Source organism: Nicrophorus vespilloides, unplaced genomic scaffold (assembly GCF_001412225.1).
Source record: "Nicrophorus vespilloides isolate i.1.1-1 unplaced genomic scaffold, Nicve_v1.0, whole genome shotgun sequence".
Lineage (NCBI taxonomy): Eukaryota > Metazoa > Arthropoda > Insecta > Coleoptera > Silphidae > Nicrophorus > Nicrophorus vespilloides.
In genome coordinates this window covers 13605-31846 of record NW_017096496.1, presented here as the reverse complement: position 1 = coordinate 31846, position 18242 = coordinate 13605, and the positions used below count along the sequence as shown (strand labels likewise).

Genomic DNA, 18242 nt, shown 5'->3' with positions numbered 1-18242 from the left:
TAGTGCGTTAAAATTTCTAAGATCTTTAGAAACTTTCCGAAGCAAAATAAATATAAAAACAAATCCTAGCGGAAATAGAACGCAGTGCAGCAACTCGGATTTGATATAGAAAACTCAGCGTTCTATTTTTTTTTGTAAATTATAAATTAATAAATGCAAGGAATAACAATTATTCAAAACAAAACACAATGATAATTGCATACCCACCAAAGCGTACGGAGCATTACGTGTTTCTCTATTATTATTATTGATGCTAATGATTTTACAAGGTAATTCTTTAAATTGGTCAGTTTCCCATTGTGATGTTCGCAGTCAGAACGATGTACGTTGATCGACGACGATGCTCCAACGTCGAAAACTCATCCTCTCGCAGTAAGTTTTCAAATGAAACAACTACATCATATCTAATATAGAGATAACGTTAATTTCCTGTGAAAAATGACGCTCATTCAATGTTTTATAAACAAGCAAATATTTATCAATTAATTCTATATTTATAGAAAAGAAACGAAAATAAATAGATTACGTTTTTCTTACCTGCAATTACGAAATTGTTTCACTTGTTTATTATAAAATATTTATTAAATATTTTGGCTAATTGTTTATTAATTACATATTTAAAGAAAACAAAACGAAATATTTTTTGTTAATTGCTTATTTCATCACGTTTCTATATTAATTTCATTTAATTTCTATTGTGAAATTATCTGTTTATACAATGTTTCTTCAAAAAAAAAATGCAATTACTTGCGGTTTCGATCAGTCCGGATTCACTATATAGTTCAGTTTGAAAATTTTTAACAAATTAAATATATTTGTTTTTTCATTTACTCTTTTTTTGTGCGATTTATTTGTATGCAGTTATAAATTCCTCGATTAGTCCGGTTTCAAACAGTCCGGGATATTAATGGAACCACACTAAGTTATAATTTCTTTGAAATTGTTTATTTAGTATTTTTGTTTGATGCAACACTTAAGTTTTATAAATATTGAAATGCGGTTTCTGAGTTTCCATTTTATTTTTCTTTATTGATGTTTGGCTTTAGCCGATATCGATTTTCGTCCAATTATCGCCCATTACATAACGCATACATTATTATTTAATTTCTAAGAAAGTCTCTAAGATCTAGTGTACACAGTGCAATAGGCTACTGACCTAATAGTGACGTGAATATGTGCGATTTTGTTACTCAAAGAGACAAACATTACAGATTTCATTTATTAATTTAATATATTTTGTTTACAATCACATTTTTTATTAAGTAAGTAAACTTTATTTTATATTACAAAAGTCTGCTATTATTTAATTCAACTATATGAATATTTTAAATCGGTGGCAATCGCAAGCCCGACAGCCGAAACCCCGTCTATCGAAATCCCAACGTTCGAAATCCCGGCTGGCTCACAATCCCGGCGTTCGAAATCCCGACTACCATAATCCCGACAATCAAAATCCCGACTATATCGAAATCCTGACAGTGTCTTTAATTATTATAAATTACTACAATAACATTTTTATGGTAGTCGGGATTTCGATATAGTCGGGATTTTGATTGTCGGGATTATGGTAGTCGGGATTTCAAGCTTCGGGATTTTGAACGTCGGAATTTCAATAGACGGTCTTTCGATATAAGCTTGCAATATAAACCCATTTTAAATTAGATTTTTTCTAATTATTTTGAAATTTGTTGTATATTTTTTTGTAAGTTTTAATAAGCGGAAAATAAATTATATTTTTCACTTGACCATTAACTAGGAATGGTTTGTCTATAACTTCACTTTCATTGAGTATGTTTGATTTTACTCACTTTTTTTGCTTCTCTTTGGTTTCTTTCTAAAACGAAAGTATTTTTTTAATAGTTTTTTTTTTAATATCTTAAAAAAATTTGATATTTCAATTATTATTAGTAGAAATAATCTAATAAAATTATTTACAAAAATCAAAGTTTTCTTATATAATTTGTTTATAAATACTTTATTATTAAAATCAATAACTTATTGAATATATGATATAATTTTGATATAATCGTATAATCGTATTTAAATTAATAATTTAGAAGTAATAATTCTAATTAACAATGTGATAAGAATACTACAAAAAAAATATTGAATTTGTATAAAAAAAATATACAATTTCTCGTTAAAATCAATAATATAGCATTACCTCGCATACTCCGGCTTCGATCTATCCGGATTCACTACAGTACGGTTTGAAAATTTCAAAACAAACCAGATTTTAATTGAGCAAAATATAAATAAATTTAAAAAAAATACTACTCATTATTATATTTGTATACATAAATGATCTTTTTTTCTTCAAGTCTCTTTTTGTGCGATAAAAGTCCTCAATTAGTTCGGTTTCAAGCAATCTCAGATATTGACGTTACCGCGCTATGCAAGTTATTGCTGTACAATGAAAATAATTCCAAGAAATACCAAAATATTTTTTAGTAATAATTGATGTCTTATATCCTTGATTATAACAAAATTATTTATAAACGTGATTCCCAAATGGATAATTTCATAGAAGTTAATGATAATTACTTCATCATCTCTACGCGATGATGTACAAAAATCCCTGTAACAATAATCAAGCCTTGAAAAGAAGAAAAAAATGTTAATTACAAATTTACGTTTTCTGTTAACACTTTGCGTATTAGACTTTCAAATTTCACCTTCAACCTCAAGAAGGTAATTTTCAATGGAATTATTATAATACATAAAATTTCAAAAGAAAACCACAACAACTATTAATAGTTTCATTTAATTATTTAGTGTGTTCAATTGAATTACTTCATCAAAATCTGGTAAATATTGTTTTTATTTTTTAAATAAATTAAAATCTGTATAAAAAAAAATTATATTTGTTTTTCAATTTTTTAACATTTGTTTAGTTTATTATTTTACATATAACTGTGATAGATATAATAGTTAATTTAGTTTATTTCATTTGAATGATAAGCAACGTCCTCCATCGAATTTATCATTAATTTTTTATTTGTTTAATTGCCTTAGTTACAATAACCGATCTAAAGGTTTGCAGCAAGAATACCAAACATGTTGCCAACTAAAAAAACACTCTTATATTATACAATACAATTACACGAAGACGCAAGAACAGCGCGTATGACAGAAGCGCGCAGTAGCAAAATAGCGCAGGATAGAAGCGCGCAGTATGTGCATTTAACGTGGTTGTTTTACTGCGGCGCTATTTTGACCTGCGTGGTTTTGTTTCGTTGCCACTAATATATCGCCAATGAACATGAACTGCAAAAATTTGAATGGACATGAAAAACATATTGTTATTAAAATAATTTTCTTTTTGAAATATATCAGCTGTTTGTCATGTGTTTAAGTGTCAGTGCGTGAACTTATATCATTATGAAATGTTTCTCTGTGTTCGATTCTAAAAAATATCAAATACATCCATAAGACGTGGATTGAACTCTTTTGATAATTCGTAACTTACAGCAATAAATTGCAATGAATGTGCATTTAACGTGATTGTTTTACAGCTGCGCGATTTTGTCCTGCGCGGTTTTATTTCGACGCCCAATTCCACACAGAAATATATCCTCATTGAACAAGAACTGCAAAAAAAAATGAATGATCATGAAAAATAAATTTTCTTTTTGAAATATATCAGCTGTTTGTCACGTGTTTAAGTGTCAGTGCGTGAACTTGTGCTATTATGAAATGTTTATCTGTGCTCGATTCTAAGAAATATTAAATCCATCCATAAGACGTAGATTGAACTCTTTTGACAATTCGTAACTTACACCAATAAAACTGCAATGAAACCTGAAGAATTCGAAGATTGCTCCGATGATGACATTACTTTATTACCGTATGTTATTTTTTAATAATTATTATAAATTTGATTGATATTTTAATGTTGAGAGAATTTTTGTACTGAAAATTTGCTAATTCATATAATAGCCAACATTTATAATTATACAACAATACAGCAATACAATGAAATGGATGTTCGGTTAACGAACACAATCCATTTAAAAACGGATCAAACTTCATATCACCACGATTGTTAGCTTCTAAAAGTAACGTTAACTGAAACATGTGTCTTTTCCTAAAGTGTTCGAAGTTGTTCGTAATTCGAATGTTCGTTAACCGATTTACATTGAAAAAAAATATATCTCAAGATCAAAAAGGTCAAATTTATTTTAAATGACATACGCTGTTATCAAATTTAACTATTTATCTTATTTGTTAATATGTGCAATTCTCTCCTTCCTTTCCCTTCTCTTCTCCAGAAGGTTAATGTTTATATTCGATTTACTTAATATTTACCATAAATAAATACCTCGCATAGTGCGGCTTCATTCAATGTGGATTCACTATAGTTCGGTTTGAAAATTTAAAAGGAAAAGCAAAATAAAAACAAATTCTAAAAATTTCATCACGAAATTATGTTAGTTACATAGTCAAGTCTCTTTTGTGCGGTTTATTTTTGTATGTATTTAATTCTTCGATTAATCCGGTTTAATTAATGCACTTCCCGTACTATGCGAGGTACTACTGTAATTGTATATCTTTTAAAATCAACTAATTTGTTTTTACTTCTGTAAAATTAGCACTGTTTACTTACATAAGTTCGGTTTGAAAATTAAAAGAAAATGCAAAATAAAAACAAATCCTAAAAATTTAAACAGAAATGTGTTTGTTACATAAATGATCCATATTTTTTTCCATTTATATAGTCCTCGATTAGTCCGGTTACAAGCAGTGCACTACTCGCACTATGCGAGGTATTGCTGTAATTGTATATATCTTACATAAGTTTTTATTAATTGTGTCTGGGAACTTTGGTTTTGTCATAATATGTATTTTATTAATAGCCTACATAATCTTTATATCATTCGCAAGGATTAAACTTAGATAAAAGTTACTCAGTTAAATTTTAGTTACATCTAGTGAATAATCACAATTATTGTCGATGTGACATGAATGTAAAATACGTACATAGCACATTTGTTATAAAAATCAGTGAGAAACTTAATTAAATCTTATTGAATTTATAGGATTTTTCAGGTATTATAAAATATTTTTTTTATTTACTCTGTTTAACTAGAATATTTTCTATTTTGATTAATAGAAGTAAACTGAAAGTTTTGGAAGATTTTTTTACTTATTTATAATTCTAACATCTTTAATTAAAAAATCGTATTAGAAAAACAATAAATTCATTGAATATTTGTAAAAGAAATGTGTCTTTTACATATTTACAATTTGATATTTACAACATAATAAATTGAAAATTCGTATTAGAAAAACAATAAATTCATTGTATATTTGTAAAAAACGTAACGTTCTTTTTTATACTTATTTATAATTTAATTAAAAATTCCTATTAAAAACGAAAATTTCTAAAAGAAAAGTTTTTTTAATTATGTGCAATTTAAACATCGTAAATTGAAAATTTGTATTAGAAAAACAATAATTTCATTGAATATTTGTAAAAGAAATCTTTTTGGTATTTATTTATAATTTGAACATCTTTAATTAAATATTTGTATTAGAAAAACTATAAAGTTTATTTCCACTAAATTTTTCTAAAAGAAAAGTTATTTACTTGCTTATGATCATAATATCGTAAATTGAAAATTTTTATTACAAAAATAATGTTAACAATTTAACATCATAATATGAATATGTAATATGTTATATAAAAACCGTTAATAATCATATTTTTACCATCTAGTTATTATTAAATGCTGCAGTATATAATTATTGTTATCACTTTAAGAATTTTTTTTTATCTCGTTATATTATATGATTTTTTTTTCGTTCTTATGACTCATGTTTTATAACAAAAAAAAACATTTTAATCTATTTAAATATAAAACATAAATAATAAAAAAATATTGCAGTGAATGCATTATGTAATAGACATTATTCTTTTGTTCCATATATAAGTTTACTAACGTCATTAAAACTATAATTTGCATATACTCAACGCACTTCAGTCCAAATTGCACTTCAGTAGTAATGCACATGTCGTACATGTTGTGTGGAACTTACGAATAAGGTAATTTTTTGTACTTTAAACTTCACAATAACTATGAACTTACACAATGTTTATTAATGTATCAATTTTCTTCTATGTGTAAACTTGTAAATTCAAGTTTTGTGCTTGTGCACAATAGTGCGGTTTCACTGTAGTACGGTTTGAAAATTTCAAAACAATCAAATTTGATCAAAATAAAAATAAATTCTAAAAAATCGTACATAATTATTTTTTTATATTGTATATTATAAAAAGTCAAGCCTGTTTACGAATTATACAAGGTATGTCTGTATGAATACACCTATTTATTAATACATGACAGATTATAAACAATAAATAAATTTTTAAAAAAATCTGAATGAATTATAAAAAAATTAGTGAATTCTTCATTTTTAGATTAAAATGTTGTTGTTTTATTAAAATTCTAATATTTTTCTCTTGTATAATAAGAGTTAGTATTCAGCTAAATAAAATAATAAAAGAATCTAGTAATTTCACTGAAAATTCACTGTTTTTTTTTGTCTTGGAAAAATTGGTCCTTGATTCAAAAATATCTAGTAAATTTTCTAAAATATTGATTTAAACAAAATACATTTAGAATTATTTTGATCTTATCAACATTTTACAGATCACCTAATATCCTCTGTATACCGTGGATCAGATGTCCTTCTTTCTTAGAAGAATCAGGCAATTGTGAGTTATTATGTTGATACATTTTTTTTAGTATTAGACACAACTAATTTGATATAACAGTAGCATCGCTTTTATATAATATACTATAGTTTATAAGAAAATAATTTAATTAAAACAAATAAATAATTTTAGGAATGAAAATATTTTATTAATTCAATATTTAGTACAAAAATTGTGTTGCAAAATGTATTATATTATATTAATGTAATGTATACAGTTTTCTTTAACAAATACTAAAATAAAAATTATAAAAATACTTAATTTTAAGTTTGGTATTGTATAAAGAGAAATTTAAATGATATTTTCTAAACACAATAACTGTGAGTCACAACAGAATAGAAATCATTATTTAATCACTTTTAATTCATGTGTTTATACATTTTATCAACAATAACAACAATGTTATATGGAAACAATGAAAATTCTTAGAATATTTTTTCTTAACAATTTTTGTATACAATCATTTTATTTACCAACAAAACAGCGCTTCTTTGCATAAAATAGTTTATATTTTTGTTTATACAGTAAAACCTGTTTTTGTGCGGTGGAAAATAAAAAAATCGCACTTAGAAAACATGTCAAAGATTTACGAAATACATGAGAAAGTGCATACAAACAAAATAAATTACACATGGAAACATTTTAAATCTCATTTTGCATATGGAGAAATTTTGAAAATGCACATACATAATTCACCGCTACTCGTGTTAATCCAAAACGCGCATCTTCTTGTGATGAATTGGTTCAAAATCGACTAACATAATCGTTATAGCAGGCTGTGTACATATGTACACTGATGGAAAACATTACAATGTTGCTAACGCCGTTGGAATTGATTGGATTTCATATAACGCATAAAAAAACCGCATAAAAAAGACCGCTCAAAAACAGGTTCTACTGTATATGAGTTTTTCGTTTAAAATTGTTAATAAATGTTATCAAGAATGCCGTATAATTAAAACAATGAAATTGTTTCCAATAAATTATTATATGATCAAATTTACAAACATCTACTTTTTTCTACATAAACTAGGTAATTTTTTTAATTATTTGCGAGTTTCTCTTCAAAAATTGTTTATATAATCATCTTATTTACCAATAACCACTGTTTTCTGCATAAAATTGTTTATATTTTTATTTATCTATGAGTTTTTCTTTTATAATTGTTAATAAATGTTATCAAGAATGCCGTATAATTAAAACAATGACATTTCTTAGAATATTATAAAACAATTTTTTATACATAAATACCTACTGTTCTCTGCATAAACTAGTTTACATTTTTAATTATCTGTGAGTTTTACTCCTAAAACTGTTTATAAATGTTATCAACAATGTCGTAAAATGGAAACAATGAAATTTCTCGATATATTTACCTTTTGTTTAACAATTGTTATTCGACAATTCAGTTTGTTTAATGTTACTTTTCTCAAAACATAAATATTTTTTTTAAATATTTTAATTTTTTATCAGCTTTCTTCCATAATAAATGTAAGTTTATTTTTTTGACAACAATGCAGTTTAATTTTCAAATAAAATTATTATCAACTTTGATAAAAAAAAAATGGACTGTGATTAATGTTATTTTTGTCAATAAAATATCAAAACTTAAATTTTGTAGTCAACTTTGTCTAGAGTGAACAATTTAAAACGTTTTTTTCAATTCAATATTTAGTAAATAAATTTGTATTGTAAATTAATTATATTTAAAAAAAAATTAACATATACTAAAACTAATAGAACTAAATGTTTGTTAATAAAAACATCAAATTATCTATAGTCTATTGTGAACAATTTTTTTTTTATTTCGTATAATTTTATTCACAATCTGTTCATCAATGTAAACATTGAGTAAATTTAAGATCGCGGTTGACATCAATTGGATGCCCCTATTGTTGCAATCACCGAGAGGGCTCACAAAGGACCTGGCTTAACCAGGATTTGAACCTATGCCCACTAGATCGATGGTTAAGTCAACCATTCGGTTAATTTTTGTATGAAGTAAAACTTTTTTTTTTATGTTCAATATTTAGTATAGAAATTTGTATTGTAAATTAATTATATTTAAACATTTTTTTATAACAAATACTAAAAACAAAATTTTTGTCAATCAAATTATATACAAATAAAAAGTAAAAAATATAAATTTTGTAGTAAAGATTGTCTACAGTTGACAATTTAATATTATTTTTATCAATCAAAAATCAAATTTTCTGCAGGTAATGTTATTAAAACATATTGTTATAACTTATTTACTTTTAATGGATAAATTCAAAATAAACAGATTTTCTCAATATTTATTTATATTTCGAGATTTTTTTGTACACATTTTATATACATTTTTGGCAATGATAAAAGTTTGAGTTAACTGAAATAATAGATTTATTATAATCGATAATAGGTATATTTTGTTAATAATATAAAATCAAAATATTTATTTCAAAGTATTTGTATTTGTTTTTTGTAACAAAACATTTCTTTCTTTAAATTTTGATATACATAAAAGTTTGTTTAGAAAACGGAAATGAACGTAGATTAAAATTTGTATTAAAATTTTGTGTCAACCCATTTTCAAATGAAGATAGATAAAAAAAAAAGAAGAGCTCAGCTTTATTAATAGTAGTATTTTGATGCAAGCTACGCATCAGACAAGGCCGATATTTGAAGGTAGGAAGTCATTCTCTAAACTAAGCCTTTAGTAATTGCCAATTTATTACACATCAGTTCATTTCCTGTTCTTTTTTGTTTTCTTAAGTGCAAGAGTCGTAAAGAGAAGTGTCAACGAAACGTTTGCTCCGGTTATTATTAGCCGTAAGTTAAGTAACTTTCCTTGGTCCGTAGCCAAAAAGCGCAAAATATGTCAATTAATTATAAATTATATTTAGGTTTTCTTAAATAATTGCTTAATAAGAAAAACTTGAGGTTAATTTATTAAACAAAAAATGTAAGAATATTTCCTAGAATTGAAAATCGAAAGAAGAAAAGTGCAGAGTTTACTTAGTTTTCTTTTATCGAAGAAAATGATGTTATTAACGTAATTGCGTATGCGCATGCGCGAGCGCTGCATTTATCGATCAATTTTCAGTTTTCAGCGTGTGGAAACGTGCGCCAATGCCGAGATGTTTTCGCGTCGTCAACTTCTTTTGTTTTCCCTCTAATAATTTGTCCCATTCCCTTCTAATACGCACAGTTTTCATCTGCATTTCACATTTTTTTTCGCTTCATAAAAATTGTATAATTTACAACATTTTTTTTATCTGTAACGTATATTTTTATGCAATCATAAAAACCGTGATTGAAACGAGAGGATTTTTTTGTGTGTGTGGCGCTGCAATTGTGATTGATCCGTGTGCAGTGTGCAAATTATGGATGCGACGAAATGCGTGTCCTGAAAATGGAAAAGACCCGGGATTTCAGCGTAAGGATCTTTCGTGAATATACGTAACTAGTTTTCAATTATAGTTTATATTTTTAATTGATACTTAAGTAACCAATTTGTTTGTGTTTTTTTTTCTATGTTGTTGTTATTGACAAAAGGCGTGGAGTGCACTACGCATCAAGGATATGCAAAAATAGCCTTCTAAAAATAATTTAATGGATTTGATTTGCGTATTCGAATTTCGATTTTGACTTGTTCAATCGCTTTTGTTTTATATTTTGGTTTTTAAATTATCTAAAATATTTAAAAAAATATTGTTTTCTTACTCATTAACAATGTGAGAAAAATTCAAGAAATTATATTTAAATTTTAATTATTTAAGTATTAATCATTTCATAATAATTAGATTAAAAATATTCAATTTAAATTATTTTGATTTCTATTGAAAATTTTGTATTTAAAAAAATATGATTATAATTAAGAGAATTTAAGTTTGTTTTTTTTATTAAAATTTTAATTATTTCTTTGTTGCTGCAAATTTTGATTAAAATAAATTGTTACAAAATAGAAAATTCATTTAAGAATGTTTTGTATCTTAAATATTAAAATTTACAATTATTTCGTTGTTACTCCAAATTTTGATTGAAGAAAAAATATAGTAGATAATGATTAAGAATGTTTTGTTTCTTCAATAATTCTAAAGAATTATATTTTTTATTCAAATTTTACTTAATATTTCTTTGTTGCTCCAAATTTACTTATTATTTAAGTATTAAATATTTTAGATTACAAATATTCTTTTTAAATTATTTTGTATTGAATTGATTTTATTTTGAAAATTTTGTATTTCAAATTCAGATTACAAACAATTTGATTATAATTACGAGAATTTATATTTTTAATTAAAATTTTAAAAATTTCTTTGTTTTTTCCATATTTTGATTGACATAAATTGTTACAAAATAGGATATTGATTTAAGAATGATTTGTTTCTTCAATAATTCTAGAGAATTACATTTTGTATTCAAATTTTACATATTACTTCTTTGTTACTCCAAATGTACTTATTATTTAAATATTAATCATTTCATTAGATTAGAAATATTCATTTTAAATTATTTTGATTTCTATTGAATCGATTTTTTGACAAAAATTTTGTATTTCCATTTCAGATTACAAAAAATGTGATTAGAATTAAGAGAGTTTATGTTTTTAATTAAAATTTTAATTAACTCTTTGTTATTTTTTCCAAATTTTGATTGAAATAAATTGTTACGAAATAGGAAATTGATTTAAAATCATTTGTTTTTTCAATAATTCGATAGAATTTTACTTATTACTCCAAATTACTATTAAAATAAATTGCTATATAATACAAAATTTATTAAATATTTCAAAAGAATTTAATTGTGTATGAACATTTTAATTATTTCCAACTTTTAATTGGAAACAAAAAATAAATAATAGAAAATTGATTTAAAATTATTTTTTTATTAAATAATTTAAGAAAATTCTTTTATAATTTTAATAATTTCTTAATTTGTAGTAAAATTAAGATTGAAAAAAATATTATTATTTATAAAAAATTTGTTTTAAAAATATTGATTCTTAAATAAACCAAAAAAAAATAACGAAAATTTTATTTATTTCATTGTTACTCAATGCTTAATACGCTTATAGTATTGAGTAAAACGTTTTTATTTAAAAATGTTCTTCAAAATGTTATGTGATTATGAAATAGTGATATTTAAATAGACATAGATTACAAAAAAATAAGTAATTCAAGCAAATTACAACAATTCTACTCAAACATTCATTATTTCAATATTTAGTAGAAATTTTCTTTAAAATAAATTTATTAAATAATTTCAAACACAAAAATTGTATTAAGATTTTAATTATGTAACTCTCACTTAATACTTAATACGTAGTAAAGCAGGTCATATTATATAATATACGACAAATAATTTCCATAACAACATATTAATATATTAGAAATGATGCAATAATTTAATCAGGTTTCTTTACATATATTTGCTTATTTTTTTATCAACTTTTTGTCTTTAAAACTGCATACTTTCTCATTTTAGCTTTGCTCCAGATTTTTTTCTTGTTAATTCTTTTTTATATGATCTTTTCTTATTCTTTAAATTTATCTACATTTTTATTATTTAAGTAGTATTTTTTTTTGATAAAACAAATAATAACAAATAACTTTTTTTAAGGTTTAATGGTTTTGAATTTCAGATGTTCTGAAGAGAATATTTAATAATAAACAATATTAAAAACTGACATAGAATATATAAACATTTACAAAATTTCAAAACACTTCAACTAAAATAAGTTTTATGTGTATAAAGTAAAGATACATATGTAAAATTTAATTGAATTATGTATATTTTTAGGTTCTATATCACAATTGAAATCTCGATGTTCGAAATCCGGACTGTATCGAAATCCTAACGTTCGAAATCCCGACTATATCAAAATCTCGACAACCATAATCCCGACTGTATCAGAATCTCGACAACCATAATCCCAACAAACATAATCCCGACTATATCGAAAAATTTTACAATAACATTTATAAAATATTTCGAAGCGTAGTCACCTTGTGCTACACTTTTATTATTAATAACAATAAATTATTATTAATTTATTTGATTTTGTATTATTTTGAATAACAATTGAAAAGTCACTACGCTCCGGAATAATTTAAAAATGTTATTGCATACATTTTTGATATAGTCGGGATTTTGATATAGTCAGGATTATGGTTTTCAGGATTTCGATACAGTCAGCATTTTAAACGTCGGGATTTCGAACATCAGGAATTTGATTGGCGGTATTTTGGTCGTCGGGCTTGCGATTGCCACCGTCTGTAAATAATATTCCTATCATCAAATATATTTAATTTCGTTTTTTACAAATAAATAAACACTAATGATCTTTCGTTACATAATTATAATGAAACCGAACCGAATTTGGCGAAATTTATTACGATTTATCTAATATGTATAATTAATTATGTTCAAATCATGAAAACTTTCAGAGTTATGTCAAAAATTATCGAACAATTTTAACTACAAAATAAAAACAAGTAAAATTTTACGAATTATCAAATAATTACAGAAACAGATTTGTTTCTTTCGATTCTTTGATATTTTAACAGTTATCAAATATCAATGATCTTTTTTATACTTTTTGATTATGAAATATCTTTCTGAACAATATTTATAAATTGAATAATAAATAAAAAAATTACTTCGATACAAAATTTAATCTCATGAACATATTTATGTTCAAATCATTATAAGTTTTGTCAAAAATTATCGAACAATTTTCACTACAAAAGACATGTAAAATTTTACGTATTACCAAATAATTACAAAAACACATTTTTTCTTTCTATTCTTTGAGATTTTTACAGTTTATTGTCTTATATTTTTTTGTGATTATGGAAACTTTATAGTAGTAGATGAAATAGAGGATTATTTAAATTCTATAATGAATGAAAGTGTTTCTATTTTAGTTTCAAATTATGAAAATTTTAAATGTTTTGTATGTAATAAAATACATATGAATTAGGTAACTGTTCCACTTTTTTATGTTCTTTTATCTTTAGTCCCGAATTAATTACATCGCGTACTGCAAATATCGCTTGTTTACATAATTAATAATAAACATATGCCTCGTTTGAGCATAATAAAAATATCGTAGATAATATACACGCGTTGAAATAGAAGAATATGTTTGAATAGTATTATTCCGTTTGGTAGTGGTTTATTTATCTGGTAAGAGGAAACTGTGTTTTTTATTATGATAATAATAAACTAAAACAACTAAGTGGGATTTAGCTGCACTCATTTAATGCAGCTAAATTCCACTTAGTTTTGGTTTGCATTTCGAGCAATGCGCGTAACGTACAGATCACCTTTGTAGAATCCAATATTTATATTTCTTAATCGATTCAAAGGGATGTCTCCAACCACCCGAATCTGATAAAATAACCATGTGCCATCGGTATAAATAATAAAAGAGCTTCAATAGAATCCTTGATGTAATAGGATCAGTATGCTTCAGTTTGTATTATCTGCTTGTTATAGGTTTGTTTTTTAACGAATTTTTAAAGTGTTCATATAATTGTGTAGTAGTAAAAAAGTGATTTTTAAATAGTAAGAAATTTATTTATTTTTGATGGATACAATCTAAATTGCATTTTTCATTGATATCAGATATTACCGTCGTTCGGGGTTTTAGTGAATCCTGTAATATCTTCGATATTACCTCAGCTTTCCAATCAATTACATAATATATTCCACTTTGGTGGAGCAACTCAATTAGCATTAATAACTTAATACTTATATTGCAATGTAACATAAATACAATTTAGTGTTCAATTAACGTTAATTGTAGTAAATACTAGTCGAATTCGGACAATAAATTTCCATATAAATGCATTCCCGTTATAGTAAATAACGATTGCAGCGTCCGCATTAACGTACTCCATGTTTGCATTAATATACTCAACGTTCGCACTAACGTACTCGACGTTCATACTAACGTACCTTGTAGTTGAACTCCTTCTTACATTTCGAATGTCTCATTGGCATTAGATATTACCGTCGTTCGGAGTTTTAGTGAATCCTTTAATATCTCCGACCTCTTTATATTAGCTCGACTTTCCAATTAATTACATAATGTACTCCACTTTGGTGAGGCAACTCAATTAGCATTAATAACTTAGTGCTTGTATTTTAAAATTGAAATGTTTCAATCAATGTAATGTAAATACAATTTAGTGTTCAGTTAACGTTAATTGAAGGTGGGATACTAATTGAATTAACGTACATTCGGACAATAAATTTCCTTATAAACGCATTCCCGTTTTAGCACTAATGTACTCGGCGTTCATACTAACCTACACTTTGTAGTAGAATTCCTTTTTACATTTCGAATGTAATTACTAAAGTCTGCTATAACATTTGAAATAATCTGTATAAAAAAAATATTAAAGAATTTTTTTATCGTAATGTAAACAATTTGAATGAAATATTGATTAACAACCATTAATTTAAATATTTTATTGAAATATTAAAGCAATCTATTTGAAGTAATCAATATTTATTCGTCCTTCAAATATTTTTTTTCTGTAATCATTTTCAATTAATTCTTAATTTCGTTATCAAATAATGATTTATTATCGTAATTAAAGACTTTCTTGTTGATTTTATTGTGATATTCCAGTTAATTAATTTTTATCTAGTTTATCCGAAGTTTTGAAATATTTTATCAGTACAAAAATGGATTAACTAATATTATCTTTTTAATGACTAGATCAGCGTTTGTGAACCTTTTAGCCGGACAATTCAACATATTTGTTTGTAGTTGTAATGCGGACAAATTTCTAAAATAATTTTACTCGTTTTGACACACATTTCGCGTTCCAACATATTTGTTTGTTCTTATACTGCGATCCAATTGCGAAGAGTATTTCTCCAGTTCCTCGCTTTGATACAAAGTGACAGCTGTCATTTCGCGACTAATTAAAAATGACCCATAGGTTTAGAAGCACTGGATTAGAGTAATTGTGTATAAATTAAAAGCTTAATGAGGTCACGAATCATGTTTTTTTTTCTTTTTTTTTTCCAGGAAATGCACCATGCAGGATTTGAAACTGATATCAGATAAAATTGTTTTTGTTATACTGCTGAGTTTCTGTGGTATGGTCTACATGGGATACAAATTCTCGTTAGTTTCCAATTATTATACTTACCCACCTGCGTATGCCTTAAATTGTAACTAAACCGAAGATAAAAAGATGAATACATAGACACTCACAGTTGTATTTTTCAGATAGTGATTTCATTTTGTACAACTCGAAATGTCGTATACCGAAAGTGGATCCCTTCAATATGGAGGTGAAGGGTTTCTACAAGAAGAAAAGTTACGTGTCCTGCAGCAAATTAGAGCTGTTAACGTACGTAACGAAGGACGTGAACCACACAAGTGCCAAGATCCATATAAAACGTGATCTCGTAAAGTCGTACTCAAGCAATGGAGTGAATTGCTGCTACCAGAACGTATCCAGAGGTGATAAAAACATAGACAACACCATTTCGTAATAACGCGTAGATTTCGAGTGAAAACAGTTAATCCAATGACCGATTTTCGTTTTAGGTTATCCAAATGCGTGGATTTCAACGGCGAGGTGAATTTATCCAAGAAGGCTGTGCTGGTGAAATGTCTGAACAAGGCTACGAAGAAGGAGGTGTACAGCAATGTCCACATGCCGGTGATAATAACGAGCAAAGAGAAAGCTAAAATTGCTAAACATGATAAGAGTTCGAGGCCTTTAAGTGTTCTTATAGTTGGAGTCGATAGTGTTTCTCGTCTGAACATGATGAGGGATTTGCCGAAGACCAGGAGCTTCCTGAATACGAACGGTTGGATCGAGATGCAAGGTTACAATAAAATTGGCGACAATACGTTTCCTAACCTCATGGCCATCCTCACCGGACGCGAAAAGGATAACGCGTACGATGCCTGTGATCCAACCGTAACCGGAAAACTTGATTCCTGCAATTTTATTTGGAGCGACTACGGTAAATTCAATTATATAACCGGGTACGCTGAGGATTCTGCGGATATTAGTACGTTTAATTACCTTAAGAAAGGTTTCAAGGAGGAACCGGTTGATTATTACTATAGATCTTTTATTATCGCGTCGGAGAAGAAGATGAAAACTGTTACTGTTGATGCCATGAAGTACTGCTCGGGGCCGGAAACTGCGGGAGAAAGGATCCTCCACGCCGCACAAGATTTCGCTATATCTTTAAATAATACGCCACATTTTGGGTTTTTCTGGATGAACTCGTTCAGTCACAACATGCTGAACTCTATTAGTCGAATGGATGATAAGCTGAGGAAGTTTTTTACTGAGATCAACGCTGCCGGAGTTACGGATAATTCCATCATCATATTCATCAGTGATCACGGGTTGAGGTTCGGGAAGATCCTGAGAACGTACACGGGTTGGTTGGAAGAGAGGCTACCGATGTTCTACATCTGGACTCCTCCGTGGTTCAGGGAGATCTATCCAGTGGAATACGAGAATCTTCAAGCTAACAGCTTGAAGCTCACCAATCCCTACGATCTTCACATGACACTCCAAGATATCCTCACCTACTCCGGCGCCAATCACAGTATAGTTCAAAGCCGCGGATGTCCGAAGTGCAAGTCCCTCTTCAAGGAGATCGAATTCGAGAGGTCGTGCGAGGACGCCTCGATCGATTGGCATTGGTGCTCCTGTGCCGATTACAAATCCATCGATTCCGAGAACGAGACGGTCCAGAAGGCGGCACAGTGCATCATCGACGGAATCCATAAATCTTTAGCCGTGCCGGAAGCCAAAAAGTGTGCCAAATTCAAAGTGAAGAAGATCATGTCGTCGCGCATCTCCACGTCCGCGGATAACTGGTACAAGAACGACACGTATTTTCTGATAGTCTTGGAAACTTCGCCTTCCGCGATTTTCGAAGCTACCGTCAAATACGACCGCACATCCGAATCCGATCCCTTCATCCTGCAGTCTGGTATAAGCAGGTTGGATCATTACGGATCGCGTAGCGATTGCGTCAAGAAAGGCAACCTGAAGACCATCTGTTACTGCCCATAGTTTTGAAGGAAACATCGATTCTCCATTTGTCCATTTAGAGTCTATACCTTTCAGCCCCATTTTTTATATATATAAACATAAACCGAGCCTTAATAATATTAAATATAAGCAAATTAATCAGAGATAATAATTTATAAACAGGCTGTCCATCTCAATATTCTAAATAAAAAAAATATACAGTTAATAAGTTGAAAATCATTGGAGAATGAAAGTTGACAGAGTTTAAATAAATCAAATGTGAATATACATAAATATATATATATACCTATATATTTACTTAATAAAAATAGCTGTTATAACGTTTATTATTAATACTATATTTATATATATAATGGACGAAGAAAATTATTTTAATATTGTTCTTATATACTTTAGGAATAGAAGCGAATAGAATTCGATTCGATATAATCATATGATTAAGAGGAAAAGTCTTAAGAATTTTAAGTTTCGTTTTTCATATTTTTTTT

At 27.0% G+C, this 18242-nt stretch overlaps 1 protein-coding gene across 7 annotated transcripts; it reads left to right on the top strand.

The window, feature by feature from the left end:
• Positions 1-289: 289 nt before the first annotated feature.
• On the top strand, positions 290-18007 carry LOC108557171. Of its 7 annotated transcripts, XM_017913594.1 has the most exons (5): positions 337-372; positions 6654-6718; positions 15750-15895; positions 15954-16218; positions 16278-18007. In XM_017913594.1, the coding sequence occupies exons 2-5, from the start codon at positions 6687-6689 to the stop codon at positions 17773-17775; spliced, it is 1941 nt and encodes a 646-aa protein (XP_017769083.1). In that variant the 5' UTR covers positions 337-372; positions 6654-6686; the 3' UTR covers positions 17776-18007. The 7 variants fall into 7 exon arrangements, with proteins under 7 accessions (XP_017769081.1, XP_017769083.1, XP_017769080.1 ...); XM_017913592.1 differs by lacking the exon at positions 6654-6718 and having other exon boundaries at positions 290-372; positions 16278-18006; XM_017913591.1 differs by lacking the exons at positions 337-372; positions 6654-6718 and adding an exon at positions 3780-3847.
• The last annotated feature ends 235 nt before the right edge of the window (positions 18008-18242 follow it).